Below are 25,878 nucleotides of genomic sequence, written 5' to 3'. Positions count from 1 at the left end.
TTTGCCAGGAACAGACATTAAATTCTGTCAAATGCTTTTTCTGCATCTATTGAGATGATCATGATTTTTTCTTTTGTTCTTTTAATGTGTTGTATCACCTTTACTGATTTGCATATGCTAAATCATCCTTGCAGCCAAGGGAAAAATCCCACTTGAACATGGTAAAAGATCCTTTTAAATGGGCTGCTAAATTCAGTTTGTTGGTATTTTGAGAACTTTTGCATCTACATTCATCAGAAATATTGGTCTATGGTATTCTTTTGTTGTACTGCCCTTTTTTGGCTTTGGTATCAGGGTAATGCTGGCCTCATAGAATGAATTATGAAGCACTCCTTCCTCTTCTGTTTTTTGGAATAGCTTGAGGATAGGTATTGCTTCATTCCAATATGTTTTGGTATGTTCTTTCCATTTTCATTTGTCTCACGATACTATTTTATCCATTAAATTTGTTCTTTCATACGCTGATTTTTGAGGGAGTATTATTTAATTTCCATTTATTTGTGAGTTTTTCCAATTATCTTCCTGGGCTTTTTTTTTTTATGTGTGTGTGTGTGTGTGTGTGTGTTTAAATTCATGCCATTGTGGTCAGAGAAGATACTTGGTATGATTTCAATCTTCTTGGATTTGCTAAGACTTGTTTTGTGGACTAACATATGGTCTACCCTAGAAAGGGTTCCATGTGGGCTTGAGAAGAATGCGTATTTTGCTGTCGTTGGATAGAAGTCTCTGTATATGTCCATTAGGTCCATTTCGTCTATAGTGATGTTCAAACCTGCTGTTTCCTGGTTGATTCTCTCTCTGGATGATCTATCCTTTTTGAGAGGGGAGTATTTAAGTCCCCTAATATTATTGTATTGCTGTATTGTATTGCTGTTTTCCTTTTAACTCCCTTTTATTTTATGTATTCAGTCACTTTAACATTGGGTGCATAAATATATACAAATATAACTTCTTGATGGGTTGATGCTTTTACTGTTATATAATGAACTTTTTTTTCTCTTTTTACTGTTTTTAAAGTTGATTTTGTCTGATATAAGTATAGCTCCCTCTGCTATTTCTGGTTACCATTTGCATGAAATATTTTTGTCATCCCTTTGCTCTCAGTTTGTATGTATCTTAATACTAGAGTCCCTTGTAGACAGCATATTGTGTGATTTTATTGTTTCATCCATTCAACCATTCTATGTCTTTGAAGAAGCCATTTTTACATTAAAGTAAGTACTGATAGGTAGGGGCTTACAAATGCCATTTTTTTTTAAAAGATTTTATTTATTTATTTGGCAGAGAGAGAGGCAGCGAGAGAGGGAACACAGGCAGGGGGAGTGGGAGAGAAAGAAGCAGGCTCCCAGCAGAGGAGCCTGATGTAGGGCTTGTTCCCAGGACTCCGGGATCACGTCCTGAGTTGAAGGCAGACGCTTAACGACTGAGCCACCCAGGCGCCCCGCAACTGCCATTTTGTTCATCGTTTTCTGACTCTTTTGTAGATCCACTGTTCCTTGCTTCTTATCCACCTGTGTCTTGATGTCTTTTGGTCAGTATGCTTTGACTTCTTTATCATGTTCTTTTATGTAAATGCTATAGGTTTTTCCTTTGTGGTTCCCATGAACATATAAAGTATCTTAAAATTGTAACAGTCAACTTTAAACTGATAACAACTTAAATTCAACAGCATTCCTAAGCTTTACACTTTTACTTCTCCTCTCTCACATATTCTCATTATTGATGTTACAGTTTACATACTTTTATATTGTATTCCCAATAAAAGGTTACTGTATTCATGGTTATTTTTACTAAGTTTTTTTTTTTAACTTTTAAACTAGCATTGATAGGGAATTATGCACCACCACAGAATAAGCCTAAGACCACACACACACACACACACACACACACACACACACACACACACAAAAGAGGCTTGCAGGGCTTGGAGCTGGTCCCCATTTTGCCCAGTCAGGGGAGCTAATATATAGCCACACCCACTACTGAATGTGGATGCCCAGCCCACCTGAGCACCTGAGTGGAGATGATGGCCAGCAGCACTGCACATCTGCAGGGTGAGGACACCGGCTCCATCCGGCTAGGGAACCGGGGGCACAGTTCTGCCTGACCAGCTCCCCACACAAGAGTTTTGCCAGCCTTGAGGCCTGTTCTGTTGCCCTGCCTGGGCAGGGAAGCTACCCCACTGCTCTACCACTGAATACAACCTGCAGCCCTTTTCACAGCAGAACAGTGAGCACAGGCAGCTCAATAACCTGACGAACCCCTCACTCTCTGCTCTATCATCCTCACCCACCACCCAGCTCTGTGAGTCGCAAGACAGAACTAAGTGTCAAGTCCAGACATAAAACATTTCAGTTGGGCAAGAGACCTTTTCTAGAAGTTTACAGAACACTTCTGCAAACAACTCTGGTGAGAAATAGAACATGTGCCCATCCCAAACACATCTCTGGGACGAGTGTCTTTCATGACTGGCTTAATCCAATCAACCTTTACCTTTGAACCTTCACAGGCTAAGGTGAAAAACAAATTAAGGCTCTGCCATCAAGGGAGAAATGAGTGTTGGGTCTAAAGAGTGTAAAACCCTATCAATTGTTTGAAAGTTAATTTAAGAAAAACCAGCTAACACATGCACAGCTCATATTAAACTGCCCCTATGAGCTAGCCACTATTAATATGTTCCCATTCTACAGATGACAGTCTGAGTACAGACAGTAATTTGTCTCAAATCTAATAAGTGATAAGAGCCAGACAACATCATAAGAACCCAGGAGACCTGATCTCTAATTCTATAGCCTCCCTTATACTGGGGAAGAAATGAATAAGACAAAATATGTACATACAACATCATAATACAAACGTAGATGGTTCCTATTATACGAGGGCTTTGCAACTCATACCTAAGTAGATTTCTCATTGAAACATTTCGGCTGGATATTTTCTTCATATGATGGAGAGCAATAGTGTGTTGAACTCAAGTAGTACTCTTCACATCTGCTTTCATTAATTAACTTGATATTGCTTGTTTTTTTAAAAATTTATTTTAGAGAGAAAGAGAGAACATGTATGCACAGGGGGAGGGGCACAGGGGGAGAGAGAATCCATAAGCAGAATCCCTGGCTGAGCAGAGAGCCTGACTTGGGGCTCAATCCCAGGCCCCCAAGATCACAACCTGAGCTGAAACCAAGAATTGTCTGCCCAACCCACTGAGCCACCCAGGTGCCCCGATATTGCTTATGCTGTGTAATTAGTACACAGAATCATTACACCCACTGGTGGATCCTGAGGCAGATAAAAACTTCATAAACACAATGTTTGAATTCTTTATTGAAGAATTAATACAAAACACTGGCCATATCCTCTTTTATATGCCAGCAAACTGTGAGAGAACACATAGGAGATATGGTAAAACTGTAGAATATTATTTCACTTAACATATATATTGAATAAGATGACTTGGTTAGCTTTTAATAAGGAACACCATTGCTATGTGTCACCTGGTAATTTTACGTAGTAAACTCACATCCATAAGCACTTATTACACATGGGATTCTTCACACACATGCTCACTGCTGTTGTCCTAATTATTCATCTTGTGCCGTGTTTTTAAGTGAGATGGGAAGCTGCTGGAGGAATCCAAGCAGAGAGCAAACAATGCCAGGCTTTCTGCTTTTATTAAGGAACATTTATACTCAAACAAGAATATATATAAATATTCACAATAAATTTTGTAAACTGAATACACCTACAATCAATATTGAGATAAAAAGAACACTATTAGCACCAGAGGAGCCCCCTTTGGTCAATCTCTGCAACCTACCATCACCCAGGCAATCACCATCCCATCCCAACTTCTAACACCATATATGACATTCGCATGCTTCTTGAATGAAAACACAGCACTTACTCTCCTGTGTTGTTTCTTTTGAAGGCATACAATTGGGTTCATTCGTTGCTACTGCTGTAGAAAACAGCACTGAATGAAGAGCACAATTTCTGCGCCCATTTTAGCGATGGTGGCCATTCGTGCTGTTTCTACTTCTTCTGGGCTACTGAGATTACTACTACCATGAATATTGTTTCAGGAAACATGTATTTCTGTTCAATATATGCCTAGAAGTATAATTACACAGCCAAAATGTACATGTTATGTTCAGCTTTAGTAGAAAGTGCACAGCTTACATTCCCACCAAACTTGTGTTAGTCCCCGCTGCCTCAGCTCTTCATCAGTTGGCGTGTTATCACCGTGGCCAGTCTGGTGTGCGGCAGTATTACATTTGTTGGAATTCGCTTTTCCACGATGACTAATGAAATTGAGCAACCTTCCACATTTACTGGTCATTTAAATATACTCTGTGAATTATGTTCAATCTGCTGCTATTTTTCTTTTTCTTGCTGATTTGTTGGAGTTCCTTCTATATTCTGTAGAAGAGTCCTTGATTTGCGATACGCATTGCAATTACCTTCTCCCAGTCTGTGGCTGGCTTTTAACACCTATGTTTTTCTGGCTTTTGTTTCTGAACAAACAGCAGTTCTTAATTCTAATGTAGTCAAACTTTATCTATGGTTTTTGTTTCCTGTTTAAGGTGTCTTAGTCAGAGTCATGATGCCCACCTACATTCTCTTCTAAAAGTGTTACTGTATTACCTTTCTCATTTAGATGTACAATCCATACGAAACCAGTTTCTGTGTATGGTGGGTGGCTACAGTCAAAATGCTTCTTATGCATACAGAGAGCCAATTAACCCAGCAGCATTTATCAAAAATGCCATCTTTTTATCACAATATTACAGTGTCACCTTTGTCATATATCAATATATTGGGGCCTGTTTCTGGACATTGTTTACACTTGTGCCTATACCACAGTCTTGATACACAGCAGTCTAAGTCCTGTAGATTCATTTTTCTATTTTCAGGTTGTCTTAGCGACAGCTGGCCATTGCATCTACATATACATTTTAAATTCAGACTTGCTAATTTCTAATTAGCTGCTAGATGGTGATTAGGGTTGCACTGAATCTACCATTCAATTTGGGGAGGGGAGAATGAGTCTTCAAAGTCATTAACACAGTGAGTATATCCTTCCATTTATTTTGGTCTTTAACGTCCCTTAATTTGGCAATGCAGTTTTTGGATTTCTAGAACTTACTGTTTTAGGACTACTGTAAACCTAACAGCAATGTAACAGTAAAAGTGTACATCTTGATATAATTTGATAAACACATCTGCATAAGCATCACCACAATGTAGCGAACCTACCCATCACCTGCAGGGATCACTTCCCCTTTACTGCCTGATGTCCACTGACATGAAAACAATTATTTCCTGGATTTGATCTGTTTTCCTTTTCCCTGTGTTTTTAGGCAGGCAGGTAAATCTGGTCTCTGCTACACTATCCTGGGTGAATACAACATTTCTGGTATCACTTAATTTATTTTCTATTTGTAGTTTATATATAGAAACAATTTTTCTACAGTGAGTTTGCTAATTCACTTACTTCTAATAACGCCTCCATAGATTTTTTTTCACATCTCTATGCAATGATACCACCTACCAATAATGAGTTGTGCTTCACAATCTTCCCAGTTTTATGCCTTAAACTTCTTTTTCCTTTTTGCCTTATGATGAGCTAGAGCCTTCAGTCCTATGTTAAACAAAAGTGGTAACAAGCATTGTAGTCTCATTAATATCAGGAAGAGATATCTTAGTATTTATCTACTTGGTATGTTTGCTGATGTTGGTCTCCTTGTTTTTGACGCACTTTCCTTCCATTCCTAGTTTTGTTGTTTTTTTAACCACAAATGTGTACAGTTTTATCAAATATGTTTTCTGCATCTATTGAAATAATCAAGTGGCTTCACTTAACTTTTTCTACTGATGTGGTAGGTCAGGTCAATTAACTTTTAAATATTTATTCTGAAATAATTTCACATTTATAAAAAGTCACAACCATAATACCAAAAAAACTCCCATATCCCCCTCACTCAGATCCCCCTAACTGTACTGCACCTCCCCCTTCTGTCCCTTGCATACCTGCATTCACATACACATTATTAAGTCTTTCTCTAAAGCATCAGAAAATAAGCTTCAGATGTGAGGCTCCATTACCCCTACCTACTCCAGTGTGTATCTTCCCCAAAGACACTCATCTATGGAACCACCCAACAATCATCCAAGTCAGGAGATAAACATTGATAAACACCACCATCCAATCCATACACTGAATTTTGCCAACTGTTCTAACAATGTCTGTTCTTCCTTTTTGTTATTTTAAAATATCTCCAGTCTCAGAATGCCTGGGTGGCTCTGCTGGTTCAGAGTCCAACTCTTGGTTTTGGCTCAGGTCATGATCTCAGGGTCGTGAGATCAAAGCTAGCATAGGGCTCCCCACTTGGCAGGAAGTCTGCTTGAAGATCTCTCCCTCTCCCTCTACTCGCTGGCTCACTCTCTAAAATAAATAAATCTTTAAAATATCTCCAGTCTCCTCTAATCTGGAATGGTTTCTCAGTCTTTTTAATGCCCTTCACATTTTTAAACACTATAGGCTTTGCATTCAGTAAAATAACCTTTCAAATGGATTCACCTGCTATTTCCTCCTAAGCAAACACAGGTCACACTTTCTTGGCAAAAATACCACACAAATGATGCTGGCTCTTCTCAGTGTATCCCATCAGGGGACACATCATGGGGACCTGTCCTACTCCACCAGTGAGGTGGACTTTGATCACCTAATCCTGTTGGTGTCTGCCAGGTTTAATCATAAAATCACCACTTTCACCTTTGCAGCTGATTAGTATTTTGTGGAGAGATAGTTGAAGATTATGCCAATATCCTATTCTTCATCAAACCTCTACCCACAAACCCTAACCTATGTCGGCAACTACCTCGTGAATCAACCACCACTCTGATGGCTGCCAAATGGTGTTTTCCTATTTCCATTATTCTCCCTATGATAATTGGCATTCTTCTGTAAAGAAAAGCTTTCCCTTCTCCTCCATGAATTTACTCATTTATTTACATCACTATAAATTAATGGATTCCCATTTTATTAAGTCTCTTGCATTCTGATGCTATTATTTTGATGGCCAAACTGTCTCAAATTTGGCCAGTGGAACCTGTCCAAGATGGTTCTTTTGTCTCCATGATTCTTTGAACCTTTTCTGCCTGGTAAGTAAGATGATTCGAGTTCGTCTTGTATTTCTTCCTCTCTCTGACCTGGAATCAGCCATCATTCTGGAGACTTGGTCCCTTTTTTGGTGGAGATCAACATTTAGAAATTAATAACCTGGCACTTGGTGTGCTCACTGCTTCTGTGGTGTCACTGTGTGTAGGCCCTCTCAGCAGATAGATCCATAAAGCACGTGCGCGCGCGCACACACACACACACACATTTCTGAGTTACATTCCAATCCAACACTCTGGGCTTTTCTAACTTCCCCTTCTCCATTGTTTATCAAATTCTTCCCCAGTCTGGCTCTCATCATCCTCAACACATTTTCTCCTTTGCTGTGTTAAATATTTCGGCCATGCTGATCGCCTCTTCCAGCTGCCCTCAATGCTCCTGATGCAAGTGTGCACCTCACCACAATACTTTTCTCATCCCCCAAGCCAGGCCGGTTCTGACTTCCACTCTAGGAAGGGAAGGGAGGGAAGAAATACAGAAAGCACAAGGGAGAAAGGAGAATGTTAGAAGAAGGAGAACTGGCCACACTAATTTCATTTTAAATATTAAATCCTTTGACTCCTCTAATAAACATTACTTGGTCCATGGATTGACTGGATTTTTATTAGGATTATGCACCTTAATTCATAAAATATTGGTAACTTTACTTTCCTGAAATGTCTTTTACAGGTTTTGGTGTCAAGGTTGTCCTGAGCTCACAAAATGAATTAGAAAAGTTCCATCTTCCTTTCTCTGGAGAAGTTCATAAAAGCTTGGTATCATTTTCTTCTAAATATTTGGAATAACTGCAGTGAAGCCATCTGTTCTTAGAGTTTTCTTTCTGGGCAGTTTAGTTTGTTTTTTAATTTCAAATACCAGGCATCGTTTGGAGTTGCAATAAGGTATAATCCACCTCTGGTATGACCTTGCTTTTACTGATAGCATGCTATGCTCTGCAAGGGCCCATCCTACAGGCAGGTCCCAAATTCTTATCATTTTTTTCTCAGTACTGGAAAAAAAAAATCTTTCAGCTTCACTTTTCAGGCTCCTGCCCTGTGCTGAGTCAGTCTTCTAAAAATTTCTTGAAAAACTGTCTGACCTCTAATGTTTAAGAATTTTTCACTCCAGGCTTGACTGCCAAAAGTTCTGCTGGCTTCTGGTTTCCGCCCTCCTGCAGAGTTTCAGCTCCACCTGAGCCACATTCAGTACTCAGGTTCCTCCCCAAGCCCAGAACTGGCAAGTGCTCCCAGGAGAAACAGCTGCATTTCCCCCTGTACTTTCTATGATCCACTCCTCTCCTGAATTCTACCTCTAGTCCTCTTTGCTTCTGCAGTCATAGGCTGCACTCAAATAGATGCTTTCTGTGATATTTTTCTAGTTGTTCTCAGTTAGTACACTGATCTGCTGCAAGCTACTATAACCTACCTAGTAGTATTATCTGCTTGTGAGTTTATAAAGCTTTATATTTACTTATTTATTCATTTTATTTTTTTTTAAGATTTTATTTATTTACTTGACAGAGAGAGAAAGCCAGTGAGAGAGGGAACACTAGCAGGGGGAGCGGGAGAGGAAGAAGCAGGCTTTCAGTGGAGAGGCGTGATGCAGGGCTCGATCCCAGAACGCTGGGATCGCGCCCTGAGGCGAAGGCAGACGCTTAATGACTGAGCCACCGAGGCACCCCTAAAGCTTTACAATTAAGAACACATTTTCATATATAAATGTTTCATTTTTTGGAAATTGTTACATATAAAAGGTGTTAAGTATGTGGAGAACTAGAGCTGGGTACAGTAAGTCTCTCACAACAGGATGACACTTGCCGGGACAGAGACCACCTATGCTCCACACTCACTTCCACTACATTCACTAAGCTGCACGCACAGCAACTCACCCTTCCCCTCTGATCCACTATTCCAGGATGAGCCACTCAAAATCAGTCTGTTTCAGAATCACTAACATCCTGCTGGCAAGCTCCTCTTGTGTCACCAGCTCCAAAATCTTTTACCTGGACATCAGAAAGTCCTGTGGGTGGATCCTCTTGCTAAAAGTCTCCGCTTGCTCTGCATATGCCTGAGGAGTAAACCTCTGATATGCTTACAACTGCTGGTCCCAGTGTGGTGTGTTTTCACAGCTAATACCCTAAACATCCTGGGTATCTTTATTAGAAAAGGTGGGGCAAAAATAGTAATACCTTCAACAGAGGGGAACAACGGACCTGGCAATGGGCCAAAGTGTATCTTAACAAAAATAAAATGTTATTTCTAAATGAAAACATTCTCCACATTTCCTAAATTGCTAGCAACCCTTCAACTCAAAATCTCTGATGTATAAGCTTAGAGTTTAACTTAAAGCTTCCACATATTTAAAGTATTTTCTCTAGTAACTTCCAACATCCACCAAATGCTACTTTAAGCACTTAACACAAGTCTAATAAACTTTCACGTCATCGTACATGCTTTCCTATAGTTTCCTATAATTTGTGCATTTTCTAAAACCTGTGGATAAAGTCTTCTCTAGCCTATGAATGTTGACAAAGGTTTCTAACTTATGTGTTTTGTTTGATGTTTAGTGAGAAGTGGCTTTGGGCAAAAGGTTCCCTACATTCATTCACCAATAGGTTTCCACACTGAGTTTTCTGATATACTGTATGGTTCAAATTCCAGCACAAAAGTTTTCTATATTCCACAGCTTCAAATCATTCTCTCCCTTCTATAAGGTCTCTGCTACATTGTGAGAACAGACTTTAGACCAAAGATGTTTTCAAAATCATTGTATCAATGGATTTTTCTCCCCTTTTGTGTTTTTTCTATAGACTCTTGACTTCACCCAGAGTGATTTCCCTCATTTATTACATTTATAGGGTTTCTCCCCAAATGTGTTCGTTGATGTACAGTGAGTTTAGACTTCACATAGAATGATTTTCCACAAACATTACATTCATAGGGTTTTTCCCCCGTGTGTGTTCTATGATGTGCAATGAGTTTTGACTTTACACAGAATGATTTTCCACATTCATTACATTCATAAGGTTTCTGTCTTATGTGAGTTCTCTGATGAACAATTAGAGCTGACTTCTGACGGAAATTTTTCCCGCATTCATTACATCCAAAAGGTTTCTCCCCTGTGTGTCTTCTCTGATGTTCTGTGAAACCCGAGTAATAGCAGAAAAATTTTCCACATTCAATACATTCATAGGGTTTCTCACCTGTGTGAGTTCTCAGATGTTTGGTAAGGGTTGACTTCTCAGAGAAGGATTTCCCACATTCGTTACATTCATAAGGTTTTTCCCCTGTGTGAGTTCTTTGATGTTTAATGAGGTCTGATTTTCTGAGAAAGGCCTTCCTACATTCATGACACTCATAGGGCTTCTCCCCTGTGTGTGTTTTTTGATGTACAGTAAGGACGGACTTAAATGAGAAGGCTTTCCCACATTCACGGCATTCATATGGTTTCTCCCCTGTGTGTGTTCTCCGATGTTGAGTGAGGGTAGACTTTTCACTGAAGGATTTCCCACATTCCTGACATTCAAAAGGTTTCTCCCCTGTGTGAATTCTCTGGTGTTTAATGAGGTCTGAATTCTTGTAGAAAGTTTTCCCACATTCATGACATTCACAAGATTTTTCCCCTGTGTGTGTTCTCTGATGTCTTGTGTGGGCTGACTTCTGGTTGAAGGTTTTTCCACACTCATGACATTCATAAGGTTCTTCTCCTGTGTGTGTTCTCTGCTGTACACCAAAGACTAACTTTTTACTGAAAAACGCTCCACATTCATTATATTCAAGTATATTGTCAATTGAGTGGGTTCTCCGAATTGGAATGAGGTTTGACTTCTGAATGAAAGGCTGAACACTCTGATGCTCAAAGAGAATGGATTCCTCAAAGAAATTTTCTCTACATTCATTAAATTCACAGTGATTCTCTCTTGGATGTGTTCTCTGATGAGCAATGAGAGATGACATATCACAGAAGATCTTCCCACATTCACTGTATTCACAGGTATTCTTTCCTGTGTAAGCTTTCTTATGTACAACAAAGAGTGAATTCTCATGGAAAGCTTTCCTACATTCACTGTATTCAAAAGGTTGCTCCAAAATTTGAATTTTCTGATGGTGAACAAAGTCTTCATTAAGGTGGAGGCCATTCCCATTTTTATTATATTCATAAGGTTTCTCTTCAGAATGAATTCTTTCATACTTATTATGGAGCCAATTTCTACCTTTGTTAAACTCACTGAACTTCTTTCTTGAATAGTTTCTACTATTATTAATTAATTCTGAAATATAAATAGAGTAACAAGGAAGATTAGTTGACAAGGATATTTAGGAGAAACAGAATTAGTTAGGTTTTAGGGATTGGAAAAGCCTAGTTCATTATCTCCTCATGTCTTGACTATGACAACAGTATACACGCTTCCAGTCTCATCTCTTTTCCATTCTACACAATAGCAACAAATCAAATTTCTAAGAACTCTAATTCAAAAGGGAATAGTACTATAACCCAATCTCTAATATCTCTAATTCTGCTTCTAGCTCTGATTCACGAGGAATAAAAACACACAACAAAATAGGAAAAACAATGAGTGGTCGAGCCATTCTTGCCACAGGATCAGGTTTACAGCTCTTTTGATTTATCGTATTTTCCCTTTATTCCATCAGAGTTGTTCAATAGTGGACTTCTGACCATCAAACCCTCTTCCAATGTTTTCTGGCTTTCCCCCAACCAAATCTCACCTGACTTAATATTAGTCTTCAATCCTGCACATATATATATATGCATTTTATCTCGGCATAACATGAAAACCTACAATTCTAAACCTGATCCTGGAACTTTCATTACCCGTACCTTAATATTTTTTGGTTATGCACTCCTGGGTTTATAACAGCATTATTTCCAATAATTATGAAGGCAGCCCTAGTGTTCATCAATTGACAAATGGATAAAGAAGATGTGGTGTACACACACACACACACATACACACACACACAATGCAATATTATTCAGCCATAAAAAAGAATGAAATCTTGCCATTTGCCATGACATCAATGGAGCTAGAGAATATAATGCTAAATGAAATAAGCAGTCAGAGAAAGTCAAATATCATATGAATTCACTCATGTGGAATTTAAGAAGCAAAACAAATGAGCAAAGGGAAAAAGAAAGAGAGAAACCAAGAAACAGACTCTTACCTATAGAGAACAAACGGATGGTTACCAGAGGGGAGGTGGGGGGGATGGGTGAAATAGATGATGGGGATTAAGTAGTGTACTTGTCCTGATAAGCACTGAATGATTAAAATAAAAAGTTTTTAAAAAGCCTGTTTGTATAATTTACTTTAACACAAACATGAGCTACGCTGCTATAACAATGTTTTTGTTAAACACTGAATTTTTAAATCTTTCATGCAGCTCTGATTTTCATTCAACTATGTTTCTAGCAGCTATAACTCTACCTATGATTTTCTTTCAACACTCTGAATAGATATTAAGTCAATGGTATTTAACAAATGGTTTTTATCAGAATTAACTGGAGAGCTTTACCAAACACAAGTTTTTAGGCATCATACTGAAAGATTAAGTGGTTTAATGTCTGTACTTTTAAAAACACTTCTGTAAAAACCAGCAACTATGGTAAAATGCTAATGATTCAAAAAAAGCATATAAAGAATAATATATTTCATATTTATGGTATTAATAAATGTTAGTTTTATTATGAAAATAAATATTTAAATGTTATTAACAAATCTGTGTAAATCCCATCAAATGTGTCCTGTTCCTCTTAGGACTTGATGTGTGTGTATGAGGGGGATGACACAGGGTTGGCTTTCATGTTCCATGATAATTTTTTTAAAATGAGCATGTGTTATTTCGGTTAAAAAGAAACAAGAATGATAACACAGATATGATTTTTCAGTCTCTGTGTCAATGTCTATCTGACAAATCAGAATCTAATGCCTGAAGACCTGGCATGTAAGTTTACAAAGGGTTTGTGGTAATGACTTTCTGAATTATTATGAAAATCTGGCCCTATGTGGCTCCATTCAAGCAAAATAGTTAATAATGTGTAATGCTAGATTATCAAGGAGTGAAACCAAGATCTTTCTCTTTGTAAAATCAAAATCTGGGGCGGGGTAAAATACATTGCCAATTATATGACCAGGAATTAACTTCTTGATGGACAGACATGGATGGAGAAGTGAGCGGAAGTATTCAATGAGCTTGTCTTGGCAAAGGAAACTTGGGATAAACATTATAAAACATATGTAATGAGAACAAGAAGCCATTACTTGATGTCAGGCACTGTTTCCATACCCTTTGTTGTTTCGGTTTCTCATTTATAACCTCCATATTTCCTACTATATTTTCGGCATTATCTTTTCTACATCTGTTTTTCCAAATTGTGTTTTGATTACTGCAGTTATTTTATTATTTTTTCCCAATTATTTCCTGTGATATAACACAGCTCATAATACATCTTCCTGTGGTCTTACTATCTCTTTCAGAATCTCTTATTTGCCTATTTTATGTTCTTGCACACCCAAAGCCATTATTTGTTAATTTATATTAAAAACTAGTTAACAATATTCAGGCATTACATGACAACATTTTTCAGGTGAATTACCACTTGCTTGTCCTGTCTTCTTGGGTTTCTTGTAATAACTTTGAATATATCTTGTGATGGCTGTTATTATTTTTTTTAATTCCTGAACACTGAAGGAGGTGGGTTTTTCCTGATCCAGTTATTTTCTCATCCAGCTTTCCCACGGGGTGAACTGGGAACCATATTCCAAACTGGCAGGAATGTTTAACAAGGGCACTGCATGCTCTCCTCAATCTTTACTACTCTTCAACTGAGAGACGTCCTTCTAGTTTTCTCAAGTATAAAGTCTTTTTCATTTTCTCCCACTTCACAGATGGACTGCAGCTTTCCAACACAGCTTGTGCCTACAAGTCCTCATTCCACTCCATCCCTCTGCTTCTCAGGAAGAAACCCAGCACAGAGATCTACCACCACACTGAAAGTCCTTCCTGCTGTTCTAAAAGATTAGGTTTGACAATCTGAGGTTCCACCTTCGAAAGTAGCAGCTCTGAAATCTGCAGCTTGGCACACACCTCCACCTGATATTTCACTGCTATTGGCAATGCTTCCCCTTGTTTTGTGGTTAAGAGTTAAACTTTCTGCTAGTTCTTTCAAAAGTGGGATTCGATTTGGATCTGTTAGTCCTTCTTGTATTCCTGTTTCTAAGAAGTCAAGGTTAAAATGCCAACTTGATGTTTCCATCTTCAAACCTGAGGTCCATTTACTTCTCCTTGAAATACATTCTTCTCTTGGCCTCCAGAACATCATATTCTCTCAACTTTAGTCTGTCCTCGCAGATTCCTCCTACAGTCCCCACTGCTCAATCCTCCTCATCTTCATCACTTCTAAACCTCTAAACCTCATGGTGCCCCAGAATTCAGCCATAAGACCATAGCTCTCCTTTATTTATATTCACGAGCAAGAAGATCTCATGTAGTTCCCATGACTTTGAACATCTTCGCACTGCTGGCGTCCACACTTACATACTGTTACGTATAGTGTAACCTCTAAAACACTAACAAATTTTCTGAAAGAATATATAACTAAAAGTGAAGAGAGGCAAAAGAATATAATAATTTAAAAACCCACAAGGAGTTGTGAAATGAGGAATGAGGAAGAAGATATGGTACATAAAGAAAAGAAATAGCAAGACTGTAGGCTTAAGTCCAATTTACCAGTAAACATAAATGGACTAAATAATCTAAATAAGAAATTTTAAATGTCAGACTAGATTTAACAAACAATACTGTTTCAGTTTATAAGAGACACACTTTAAATATAAGAAAATGATAAGGCTGATGGTAAAGGATGGAAAAGAACATACCATGCAAACTCTAAAGAAAAGAAAGCTGGTGTAGCAACACGAATACCAGAAGCAGACTCAAAGGCAAAAGTACCACTGCATGTATGGAGACAGGCACTTCATCATGGTTGAAGTGTCCATTACAAAGTGACATGTAACAATCCTAAATTTCTATTTGCCTAATTAATACAGCTTCAAGAAATATCACAGTTGGAGATTTTAAAACACCTTAGTATCCGACAGAAGACAAAAGACAATCAGAATACAGAAGACCTGAAAAAATACCATTATAGAACATTATACAAAATAATTACAGACTATATCTCCTCCTTAAGTGCACATGGAACATTTATGAAAACAGTATCAACAAATTTCAAGCAACTGAAATTATTTCAAGAAAGTGAAATTCTCTGTATTAAATTAGAATTCAAGAACTGAAGCAACTCAATTCTGAACAGCCCATGGGTCAAAGAAGAAATTTTAAAGGTGGGGGGAACCTAAAAAACATCCATGGCAGCCCTGCAGCCCCAGCTCTGCCCCAGCCAGGGTCCAGACAGCTGTGACAGTAAACCTGCCAATGCTGAATTTAGCTGCCAGGAGTTGCTGCAAAATTTGTACTAAGAAAAAAAAGGGGGGGGATTTTTAAAAACAGATTTGTATTGTTTTATTGCTACTACATCCAAAAATATGTGGTAGAAGAGAATTTGGCATAAGTCCTAGAGACAATCATCCCCATCAAGGAAAGGGATTTTTTTTTTTTAAGATTGTATTTGTTTATTTGAGAGAGAGAGTGCACACATGCATAAGCGGGGGGAGTGGCAGAGGGAGAGGGAGAAGCAGACTCCCCGCTGAGCATGGAGCCTGATGCAGGCGCTCAATCCCAGGACCCTGGGATCACGACCTGAGCCGAAGGCAGACTTTTATCCAACTGACCCATGCAGGCACCCCTGTGGGTGAGGATTTAGTGTCCCTGTCTAGAATCTTACAATACTGGAGACAGAGCAAGCCTCCATGATTGACGATTTTTGCCTAAGGGAGGGAGTGTGCAAAGGAGAGAACATGATTACGGAGGCAGTGTCCAGACGGAGAGACACTATGGGAACTGCCTTTTGGAAAAGTCATTTTGAGTTTGCTAATGAGCTCTTGTTAAAATCTAATGCCTGACCCACTAGAGACTGATGATGGGTCTCTAGTCTGTTGAACCCATTTTTTGGGTGGATCAACTTGGAATTCACCACTGGCAAGGTGAAAAAAAGACTTTTTACAATAAAACGCTGCAAGAAAGGCCTTAGGGTATCTGTCCAAAGCCTGGAATCACAGAGGTTTATCCTAGCAGCCTGCTCTGCTGTGACCTTCAGCTCTGCCAAGCAGGTGTGGTCAACCTGTTCAGTAGCAGAACTCTGTGACTATGATGTGAAATGCCAGCCCGGTGATGCTGTGAGCTGTGGAAACACCATGGGTCCTGGCCAAACCATCTGGGTTATTATCATGGAGAGGGCTAGCTCTGATGCAAGGACCTGCACAACACAGACCACAGAAGTGGACCGTATTCTTACCTCAGGATTCCTATGGGAGGTGCAAGGTGGTGGGGCAGTGAATCAAATCTCAATTTTAACTTCCTCTAGAGGATATCTCACCACTGTTGACTTTTCAAGAATAAGCAAGAATGAGTTTATTTGCCCCACCTCCTCCTTGGTACACAAGTCTTAGCAAAGCAGACTATTAAATGCAGCTGTCCTCAAAAAGGGATGGTCTTGAGTCTATTTACTGGGTATGATTAGGAAAAAGGGGATGTGTGTATGTTGGGGGGTAAGTATATGGACCTATTCTGAAAATTTTGAAAATTCAAGATCTCACCCCGACCATTCCCCTGGACGTGCTGTATCTCTCCTGACAGCAACTCCACGCCCAGAGCATGGCCAAAAAACAGTTTCAAGGATTAGAATTAATTCTGTTTAAACTTGTAAAAATGTTTTTCTGTTACAGGGCTTTGGTCTCCCTGGCACTCAGCCCCTCCAGATGAAAGTTCTGGCTGAGAGTAGAGATGACTGGAAAAACGTGAAGCTGCAGTTACTGATAAGACACACAGATTTTTAACAATGGGAGGAAAGCAAAAACTCTGACACCTGGGAAAGTGAACCTTTATAACAGCATGCGGACAGGGCTGTTGCTCGCCTTCGTCCTTCAGACCTCTTCTTGGAGTTCTCCACCCAGAGGAGAAATGCCTCTGCTGCTCTCCCTAACTGCCAGCCACGCTGCTTAACCCAACTACAAACGGCACCGAATCCCTGCTGTTCAAACTGGCAGCTGCTTCTCTCAGCCCTGCTTGATGATCTGATCAAAAGACAGCAGCTCCTACACTTTCCCTGTGGAACACCTCCAGGTGTCACGCACACCACACAGAAGAGGGGCAGGTGACATGGTGTCATGGACAAGCCGGACTGTTTGGAACTGACTGCTTTCAGGCAGTCCCTCTGAAAAGAGGACAAAATCAAATATTTGGACTGGTATTGGCAGTAGGGAGTCTAAAGCTTACCAGACAATGAGAAGTCATGCTGGGGGTAAGGGAGGGTGCTCCTAACAACTGCAAATCTGTATTTCCAGGTAGACCCTCTGGGACTGGACTTGCATGCGCGCATGTGTGAAAATCAGGCATTAACTTGCAATCTAAGTGTGATCTGCACCCAGGGGTTGTTATCAGAAACATTCAAGAATTTGAGGAAATACCTGGTGGTATTTGGTGGTGCAACAGGCCTCAGACATGCCCTCTGGGAGCAAGTTTACTATTGGGTGGTTATTCTGTTAGAAAGACTTACAGAATCTGTACCTGTTGTGAGCTAAAATGCTTCATGCCTCAGTCTGGAAGGCATTCAAGTCAGCTTCAACTGGCTGGCCAGAGCTCTATGGATAACAGAATGTGCCACAGACTTCTTCCTTGCAGGCCAAGTCTGGGCAAAATACTAATACAAACTGCTGCCCCTGGTTTGACCTTGGGCCAGGTAAAAGGCAAATGGAAATGCCTGAAGAGCATGTAGCTTTCTAAGACAGACCTCGATGGTTAAAAACTAAACCAAAATGACTGAGGAATGGCATGCACACAGAAAAACTGGCCAGAAGTCAAAAATAAAATGAGTGTTGTATGGGGCTGTAGGGAAAATAAATTTTGTTTCTGCACAGCTAGGACTTTTTGAGCAAATCTCAATAAAACTTGGAGCTTTAGGTAAAAGAATGAGACTTGGAAAGTGATTTATGACTAGTTAGACAGGAATAGACTCCAGAGAGACTTACATTTCAGTAGGGGTGCTGGAACCTGGGGCCCTGGTGACATCCCTGGGTATAAGGCTGGAGACAGTGGTCTTCTTTCTCCTCTGAAGAAATTTACTCATAGTCCAAAGGGTTAGAGTGTGAACTCAGGATTCTTTCCAAAGGAGCAAAGGTTTTCCTCTCTCCTTTTAAAAGGGTAGGAGGACAGCTACCTCTCTCTTCTGTAGAAACACTTTTATCAGTATATTTCACCCAAAATGCCAACTTTGTATGTATGTGTAGAACACCTGATTTGTCTCATTGCTCCAAGAATAAGAAACTGGAACCACAAAGTTGTTACTTAGTTTTAAGTAAAATACTAATTCATCTGTTCTGTTTCATGTGTTGTATTTATGGTAAAATTAACAAAGATAAATACTAAAAATTTAACCGTCTGAAATTTAAAATCTCCACCAAGAGATAACCTCAGACCCAAAAAGCTTCATAGATGAAATCTTCCAAACATTAAAGAATAACAATCTCATAAAATATCATCCATAGAATAGAAAAGTATGAAACACTGCTCAACTCATCTAATGAAAGTAGTGCAGTCTTCAAACCCAAACCTGAAAACATTACAATGAAGGCCAACAGGATAATAGTTCTTATGAACACACACAGAAAATCCTACATAAAATAGTGAAAAGCCAAATTCAGTGATTATAAGAGCAAAGTACATCATGATGGAGGATGTATTTCAGACATATCAGGTTGGTTTAACATTGGAAAATTAATCAAGATTACTCAGCATGTTAACAGAATAAATATGAAAAATCACGATTATCTCAATACATGCAGAAAAAGCATTTGACAAAATTCAATACTCATTCATGATTCAAAAAATAAAAAAAATAAGGGGGTCACCCAGGTAGCACAGTCAGTTAAGCATATGACTCTTGGTTTTGGCTCACGTTGTGATCTCAGGGTTGTGAGACTGAGCCCCACATCGGACTCCCTGCTCAGCACAGAGTCTGCTTAAGACACTCTCTCTCTCACTCTCCCCACCATGCATGTGCTTGCTCTCTCTCTCTCTCTAAAATAAAGAAATAAATCTTTAAAAACAAAAACACTCTTAGCAAACTAGGAATAGAAGAGAACTTCCTCAAAATGATAAGGCACATTTATAGAAATCCTTCAGTTAAAATCAAAATTAATTCTAAAGTACTCAATAGTTTCTCCCTGAAGTCAAAAACAAGACAAAGATGTTCATCTTCACCACTTCTGTACAACATGCTACTGGCATTCTTAGCCAGCACAATAGGCAAAGAAAAGAAAAAAGGTATAAACATTAGGAAGGAGAAGTAAACATGTCTTTATTCATAGAGAATACAATTATTGACCTAATAATTTTTAAGAAATCTATAAAACAACTACCAGAATAAGTAAAACTTAGCAATGTTGCAGGATACAAGGCCAGTGTGCAAATACCAACTGTTTTTCTATACACTAGCATTAGATGTCAATTCTCTCCAAAATGATCAATGCAATCCCAATAATGCCTTAAAACAGTATGGGGTATGAGTGTGTGTGTGTGTATTTGTGGAAACTGACAAGCTGATTCTAAAATTTATATGAAAATGCAAAAGCTCATAGTACCACAGCATTGTCCATAATATCTGGAAACAGAAATTATTTTAATATATTTTGTAGGTTAAAGATGTTCTTGGCAACATTCTGTATTCATGCTGTAGCCAAGGAACCTTGAAGAAAACAGCAAAGCTAGAAGGCTAACACTGCCAGATGTCATGACTTATAATTAAACTATAAAGATAAAAGACAATGGTATTGTCAGGAAGATGGATAAATCAGCCAATGGAACAAAACAGAAAGCGCAGAAACAAAACCACAAATACATGGTCACCTGATAAATGACAAAGATAAAACCAAAGAACAGTCTTTTTACCTGCCATCAGAAAGTCATCAAGAGAATGGTATAAGACAAGACATATAACTGAGAAAAGGTATTTTCAGTACATACATCTGCCAAAGATTCATATTTGGAATCTATTTTAAAACTATTCAATAGAAAAAGACTAATGATCCAATAAAACAATACAGGCAAAAGACCTGAACAGTTCACTTTGCTAAAGAAGATGCAAATAGCCAACACACACATGAAAAGATGCTCAACGTCATCAGTCATCAGAGAAAGGGGAATTCAAACCTAATGAGACAGCACAACATAACGACTAAAATGGCTCAATTAGACTGACAATACCAAGTGCTCACAACAATAAACTGCAATTAAAGCTCTCACACACTGCTCGTGGCAATATAATTTAGTACTTCTTTGGGAAACTGTTTGACCTAAAAAATATTGCTAAAGCTAAATATGTGATACTCTACCCAGCAGGTCCATTTCTGGTCATACATGTAACAGAATTAAGAGTTTATGTCCTCCTCAAAAAGACACACACAAGAATATTCATCAATGTTTTTCAAATACCTTAAAACAAGTATGCTTTAAAACAAGTATGTTTCAAATATATATCTTAAATATGTTTCAATAACATAGTAAAGAGATAAACTCTGGGATAGTCACAATGGAATGCTACACAGCCATACAAAGCAATAAACTACACACAACATGGACGTTTCTCACGGACACAATACTGAACCAAAGCAGCCAGATACTACACACGCACACACACACACACACGGTGCGTGTGTATATTCTATATACACATATATATAGTAAGAATACATACACATATGTATAGTACATGTGTACACTTAAGATCTGTGTACTTAATTCTATATAATTTATTCCTAAGGGAGGAAAAAAAGATAACATTTGTGTATAGAAGTGACACTGGGAGATCCTGGATGATTCAATGACATCGAACATTTCAGTCATGTCAATATGCTACTTCCAAAGATCCAGAGCCTCTAAGAAGTGATTCCTGAAGACCATTTCAATGGCCTTAAAGCTCTGAACTAACCCTATGTGATCGAATTTTCTCCTAAGTGCCATCTGGCAAATACGTACTAACTCACCGGGGTCACTCTGGCTTGGGAACTCTTCCTCTAATATCCACGGCTCCTCTCCTTGCTCCAACTTGAGGATCACTTCTGGTTTAGAAATGGAATACCCTGTGAATGAGAACTGTATGACTTGGGACAAACTGGATGAATTTCAGGGCCTCTGAAGGTAGAGGACGTTATAACTCAAAGACTATACAATAAAAAAAATAATAATAATTTAATCCCTGTTATGGGGGAGAAAAAAAACAAATTCCTTCTGATAACCGAAATGGATAAGTCATCCTTGACCTCCAAATTCCAAAGTTAAATATTATTATACTCTACAAAAACTCTGCAAGTTTCTGTAAATAAAAAAAGACACACATACTGGGGGTCTACATGAAAAACAAACACTACCTACCCAGTGAGACAAGGTGGCTATAGTTCTCCAGCATCACGTCCCTGTACAGGGACCTCTGCGCAGGGTCCAGGTGCTGCCACTCCTCCTGGGTGAAGCCCACAGTCACATCCCTGAATGACAATGATCCCTGGAAAAGCACGTTTCTGCTCAGTCTGAAGTGGTCAGAATCAGGTGATATGAAAAAAAGAAGTTCAAAGACTAATTCTTACCATCTTTTACTGTTGAAAACTGGCCAGAAAATGTTACTAAGGACCTCTACTATATAGCTTATTTTCTGTAATACTTTGTAAGTACAAAAAAAAAAATCATACTAGAAATACCATTGGTGAATTATTTTGTTATTTAATACAAAAAATCTAAGTGCCCACATGTACCTGGAACTGCCCTAGTTTCTGAGAATTCCAAGTTGAATAAAATACTCTTCCTGGTCTCAAATAAGCTATTCTCATAAGGAAACATACAAAGACATAGCTACCACAGGACTTAAAGAATCCACACCATAAACACATGCAACACAGACAGGAATCACAAAGGGCTTCTGTACAAGTTCCCATGCTCTGATTGCAGACCGATGCCTCTGATCACACTGGTGCAAAGAGGCACACAGCCACCGTTGATGCATTTCCCCCAGTCAGTGCAAGTCCCCTTCAGTTCGTGTTTTTCCCTTTCATTTTCTCCTCCTTCATTCTTTGCTTTTCCCCCTTCAGGAACCAGACACTGAAGACTGAGACATTCAAAAACAACTACATATACTAGGAGAATTAGAAAATGACTGTGCATACGCAAGGAAAGGCTCAGAAAACACCTAAGAAGACATTAAGTTTACACATCAGGCTGGTCCTTGGTACACAGACAGCAATCAAAAAATAAATAAAAATAAACAAAAACAATAAGAAAATACAACAAACATTGAAGAATGGGGAGAATCTGATTTCCAGAGTTACCACATTATTAGTCAAATGCCCAGTGTTCAATCAAAAAATCACAAGGCATACAAAGAAACAGGAAAATATGAAACCATAAAACTCCTAGAAAAAACATAGGTGGTAAGTTCCTTGACATAGGTCTAGACAATGATTTTAGATTTGACACCAAAAGCAACAAAAGAAAGAATAAATAAGTGGGACTACATCATAACTAAAAATTTTTGCACACCAAAGAAAATCGTCAACAAAATGAAAAGGGAACCTACTGAATAGGAAGTAATATATCTAATAAGGGACTGATAACCAAAATATATAAAGAACTCATACAACCCACTTGTTAAAAAAAAAAAAAAGAAAGAAAAAAGAAAGAAAAAAATCTGATTAAAAAATGGGCAGAAGATCTGAATAGTCATTATTCAAAAAAGACATACAGATGACTAACAGGTTCATTAAAAAGATGCTCAACATCATTAATTATTAGGGAGATGCAAATCAAGACCACAATGGTATTACCTTATACCTGTTAGAATGGCTATCAAAAACACAAGAAGTAACAACAGGTGTTGGTGAAGATGTAAAGAAAAAGGAACCCTTGGGGCGCCTGGGTGACACAGCGGTTGAGCGTCTGCCTTCGGCTCAGGGCGTGATCCCGGCGTTATGGGATCGAGCCCCACATCAGGCTCCTCCGCTATGAGCCTGCTTCTTCCTCTCCCTCTCCCCCTGCTTGTGTTCCCTCTCTCGCTGGCTGTCTCTATCTCTGTCAAATAAATAAAATCTTTAAAAAAATAATAATAATAAAATAGTTAATTCTGTATGTGAATTTCAGCTCAATAAATTTTTTTAAAGACATAAGAAGAAAGTGTGGAGGGGCGCCTGGGTGGCTCAGTTGTTAAGCTGCCTTTGGCTCAGGGTGTTCTGGGATCGAGCCCCGCATCAGGCTCTTCCACTGGGAGCCTGCTTCTTCCTCTCCCACTCCCCCTGCTTGTGTTCCCTCTCTCACTGGCTGTCTCTCTCTCTGTCAAATAAATAAAATAAAATCTTAAAAAAAAAAAAGAAAGTGTGGAGCATAAAATTACAATGAAAGATGAAGGAGTTAAAACCATGTATCGGTAATCACAACAAAATGAGAACAGATTAAATTCTCAATATAAAGGACAGAGCATTTCAGATTAGGCTAAAAATGTCTAGTTACATGTTTCTTACCAAAAAAATATACTCACAAAGAACATGGAAAATCTAACTAAGGTGCAATACCCCCATGACCCAAAAACCTCCAGGACATCAAAGGAAGGAATCACTGGTGAGAATGGATAACATCTCCTTTTACAAGTCAAGTGGTTTTCAGTTCCTTGCTTTCAACTAAGTTGAAAGAGAAATTAGAGTTGTATTAAGAAAACAGTTTCATTTACAATAGCATCTAAAAGAACAAAATACTAAATAAATCTGAGCAAGGATATGTAAGATTTGCACACCGAAAACTACAAAACATTACTGAAAGAAATTAAAGACCTAAGTAAATGGAAAAACATGTCACGTTCATGGATTGTAAAACCTAATACTGTTAAAATGTCAATATTCCCCAAAGTGATGCACAGATTCAATGCAATCCTTACCAAAATCTTAACAGCCCTTTCTTAGCAGAAATACAAAGGCCAACCTAAAATTCATATGGACTTGCAAGGCCCTTGCGGTAGAACACAGTTTGGTGGTTTCGCAATAAACGTAGAATGACCCATCAATTTTACTCCCAGGAAAGACGTGAAATAGTTCTTCAAATAAAAACTTGTACATGAATGCTCACAGCAGCACTGTTCTCAAAACCCAACAGGGAATCACTCCAAACGTCCACCAACAGATGGATACGCAACAGGTGGACCATACATCAGTGGGGTATCATTCAGTCATAAAAAGAGATGAAGTAGTGGTACATGCTACGACATGGACGGGTTTCAAAACATTAAGGTAAGTGAAAGCAGCCACACATTAAAGACTATATATCGTATGATTCCATTTATGAGAAATCCACAATAGACAAATCCATAAACAGGAAGTAGGTTAGTGGTTGCTAGGGGCTGGGGAGACTGGGCAGTAATTTGCGCAGGAGTCATGGCCCTGCTCATTAAAGGTACAGGGTTTACTTCTGGTGTGACGAAACTTTTCTGGAAGGTGAGGGTAGTTATGGCTGTAAACACTGTGAGTGTATTAAGTGCAACTGAATTCTATACTTTAAAAAGGTCCAAATGTGAATTTCATGAGTGGAATCCCTCACCAGACTGCAAAAATTTAGATTCTGCCCACTCCCCAGGGCTGTCACAAAGCCTATCTCATCCTACTGACTACCCTAGATCACTGTGGTCTGCCCAGACGTGCTCCTTCTTTGAACAACCATGAGTCCTCTAACGCTGACAAAATTCATGTGCAACTCAACTTTTCCCCTGAACTGGACAAGACTTACTCTATGCCTACCACTTCTTTATGCAATTGCAGGACTGTCACTGGAAGGTACACAATGCCACCAAATGAAGCTTATCAAAAAACTTACGTTCCAGTTTCAAAACTCAGTAAGATCACAAGATGTGCATTTATCTACAAGGCATCTTTGCCCTACTGTATCAGAGGTCAGCAAACTGCAAACATTTTTGGTAAATGGCCACATAATAAATATTTTAGGCTTGCCAAGCCACACAGTCTCTGTCACAACCACTCAACTCTACCCATGTAAGACGAAAGCAGCCGCAGGCACAAATGAATGAACATGGCTGTGTCCCAATAAAACTTTATAAATAGACACTGAAATCTGAGTTTCATATAATTTCCCATCACAAAATACTACTCTTGATTTGTTTGTCAACCACCTAAAAGTTCTTACTTTGTGGGCCATAGAAAAATAAGCAGCAGGCTGTATTTGGCCCATGTACTGTAATTTGTTGACTTGTGCTCTGCACTTGCCCTGATGTTAACGTATTCATTTCTACTATTTCATATGAAGGTACAGACATTTTATGAACCTCAAATAATCACTGTTAGGCAAAACTGGGAATAAATGAACAACTCACCTGGGATGTGATCATCTTCTGCTGGCCCTGGAAGACTGTGGATAACTGTAAGGGGACAGCTGAGAAGGAAAGAACCATCATAAAAGATGTCATGAGCCTGAAAAACCCTACATAGCTGCTGGCAAAACACCTCCGAAGCAAAGATGCCTTGAGAAGGGGCAGAAAGGATGACA

General features: G+C 38.8%; 1 protein-coding gene across 1 annotated transcript in view; it reads right to left on the bottom strand.

Annotated features, from left to right (window-relative positions):
* Window positions 1-8,768: 8,768 nt before the first annotated feature.
* LOC100477285 (zinc finger protein 33B) overlaps window positions 8,769-25,878 on the bottom strand; it is a 96,051-nt gene continuing 78,941 nt past the window's right edge. Inside the window, exons 7-10 of the mRNA XM_034663565.1 lie at window positions 25,706-25,764; window positions 21,724-21,850; window positions 21,336-21,431; window positions 8,769-11,429 (exon numbers count right to left, since the gene is read on the bottom strand). Of these exons, the coding sequence (XP_034519456.1) occupies window positions 9,979-11,429; window positions 21,336-21,431; window positions 21,724-21,850; window positions 25,706-25,764 (1,733 nt within the window). The 3' untranslated portion in view covers window positions 8,769-9,978. The remainder of the gene's footprint in view (window positions 11,430-21,335; window positions 21,432-21,723; window positions 21,851-25,705; window positions 25,765-25,878) is intronic.

Source organism: Ailuropoda melanoleuca, chromosome 6 (assembly GCF_002007445.2).
Source record: "Ailuropoda melanoleuca isolate Jingjing chromosome 6, ASM200744v2, whole genome shotgun sequence".
In the NCBI taxonomy this organism is placed as follows: Eukaryota; Metazoa; Chordata; class Mammalia; order Carnivora; family Ursidae; genus Ailuropoda; species Ailuropoda melanoleuca.
This window is presented reverse-complemented; position numbering and strand designations above follow the sequence as displayed.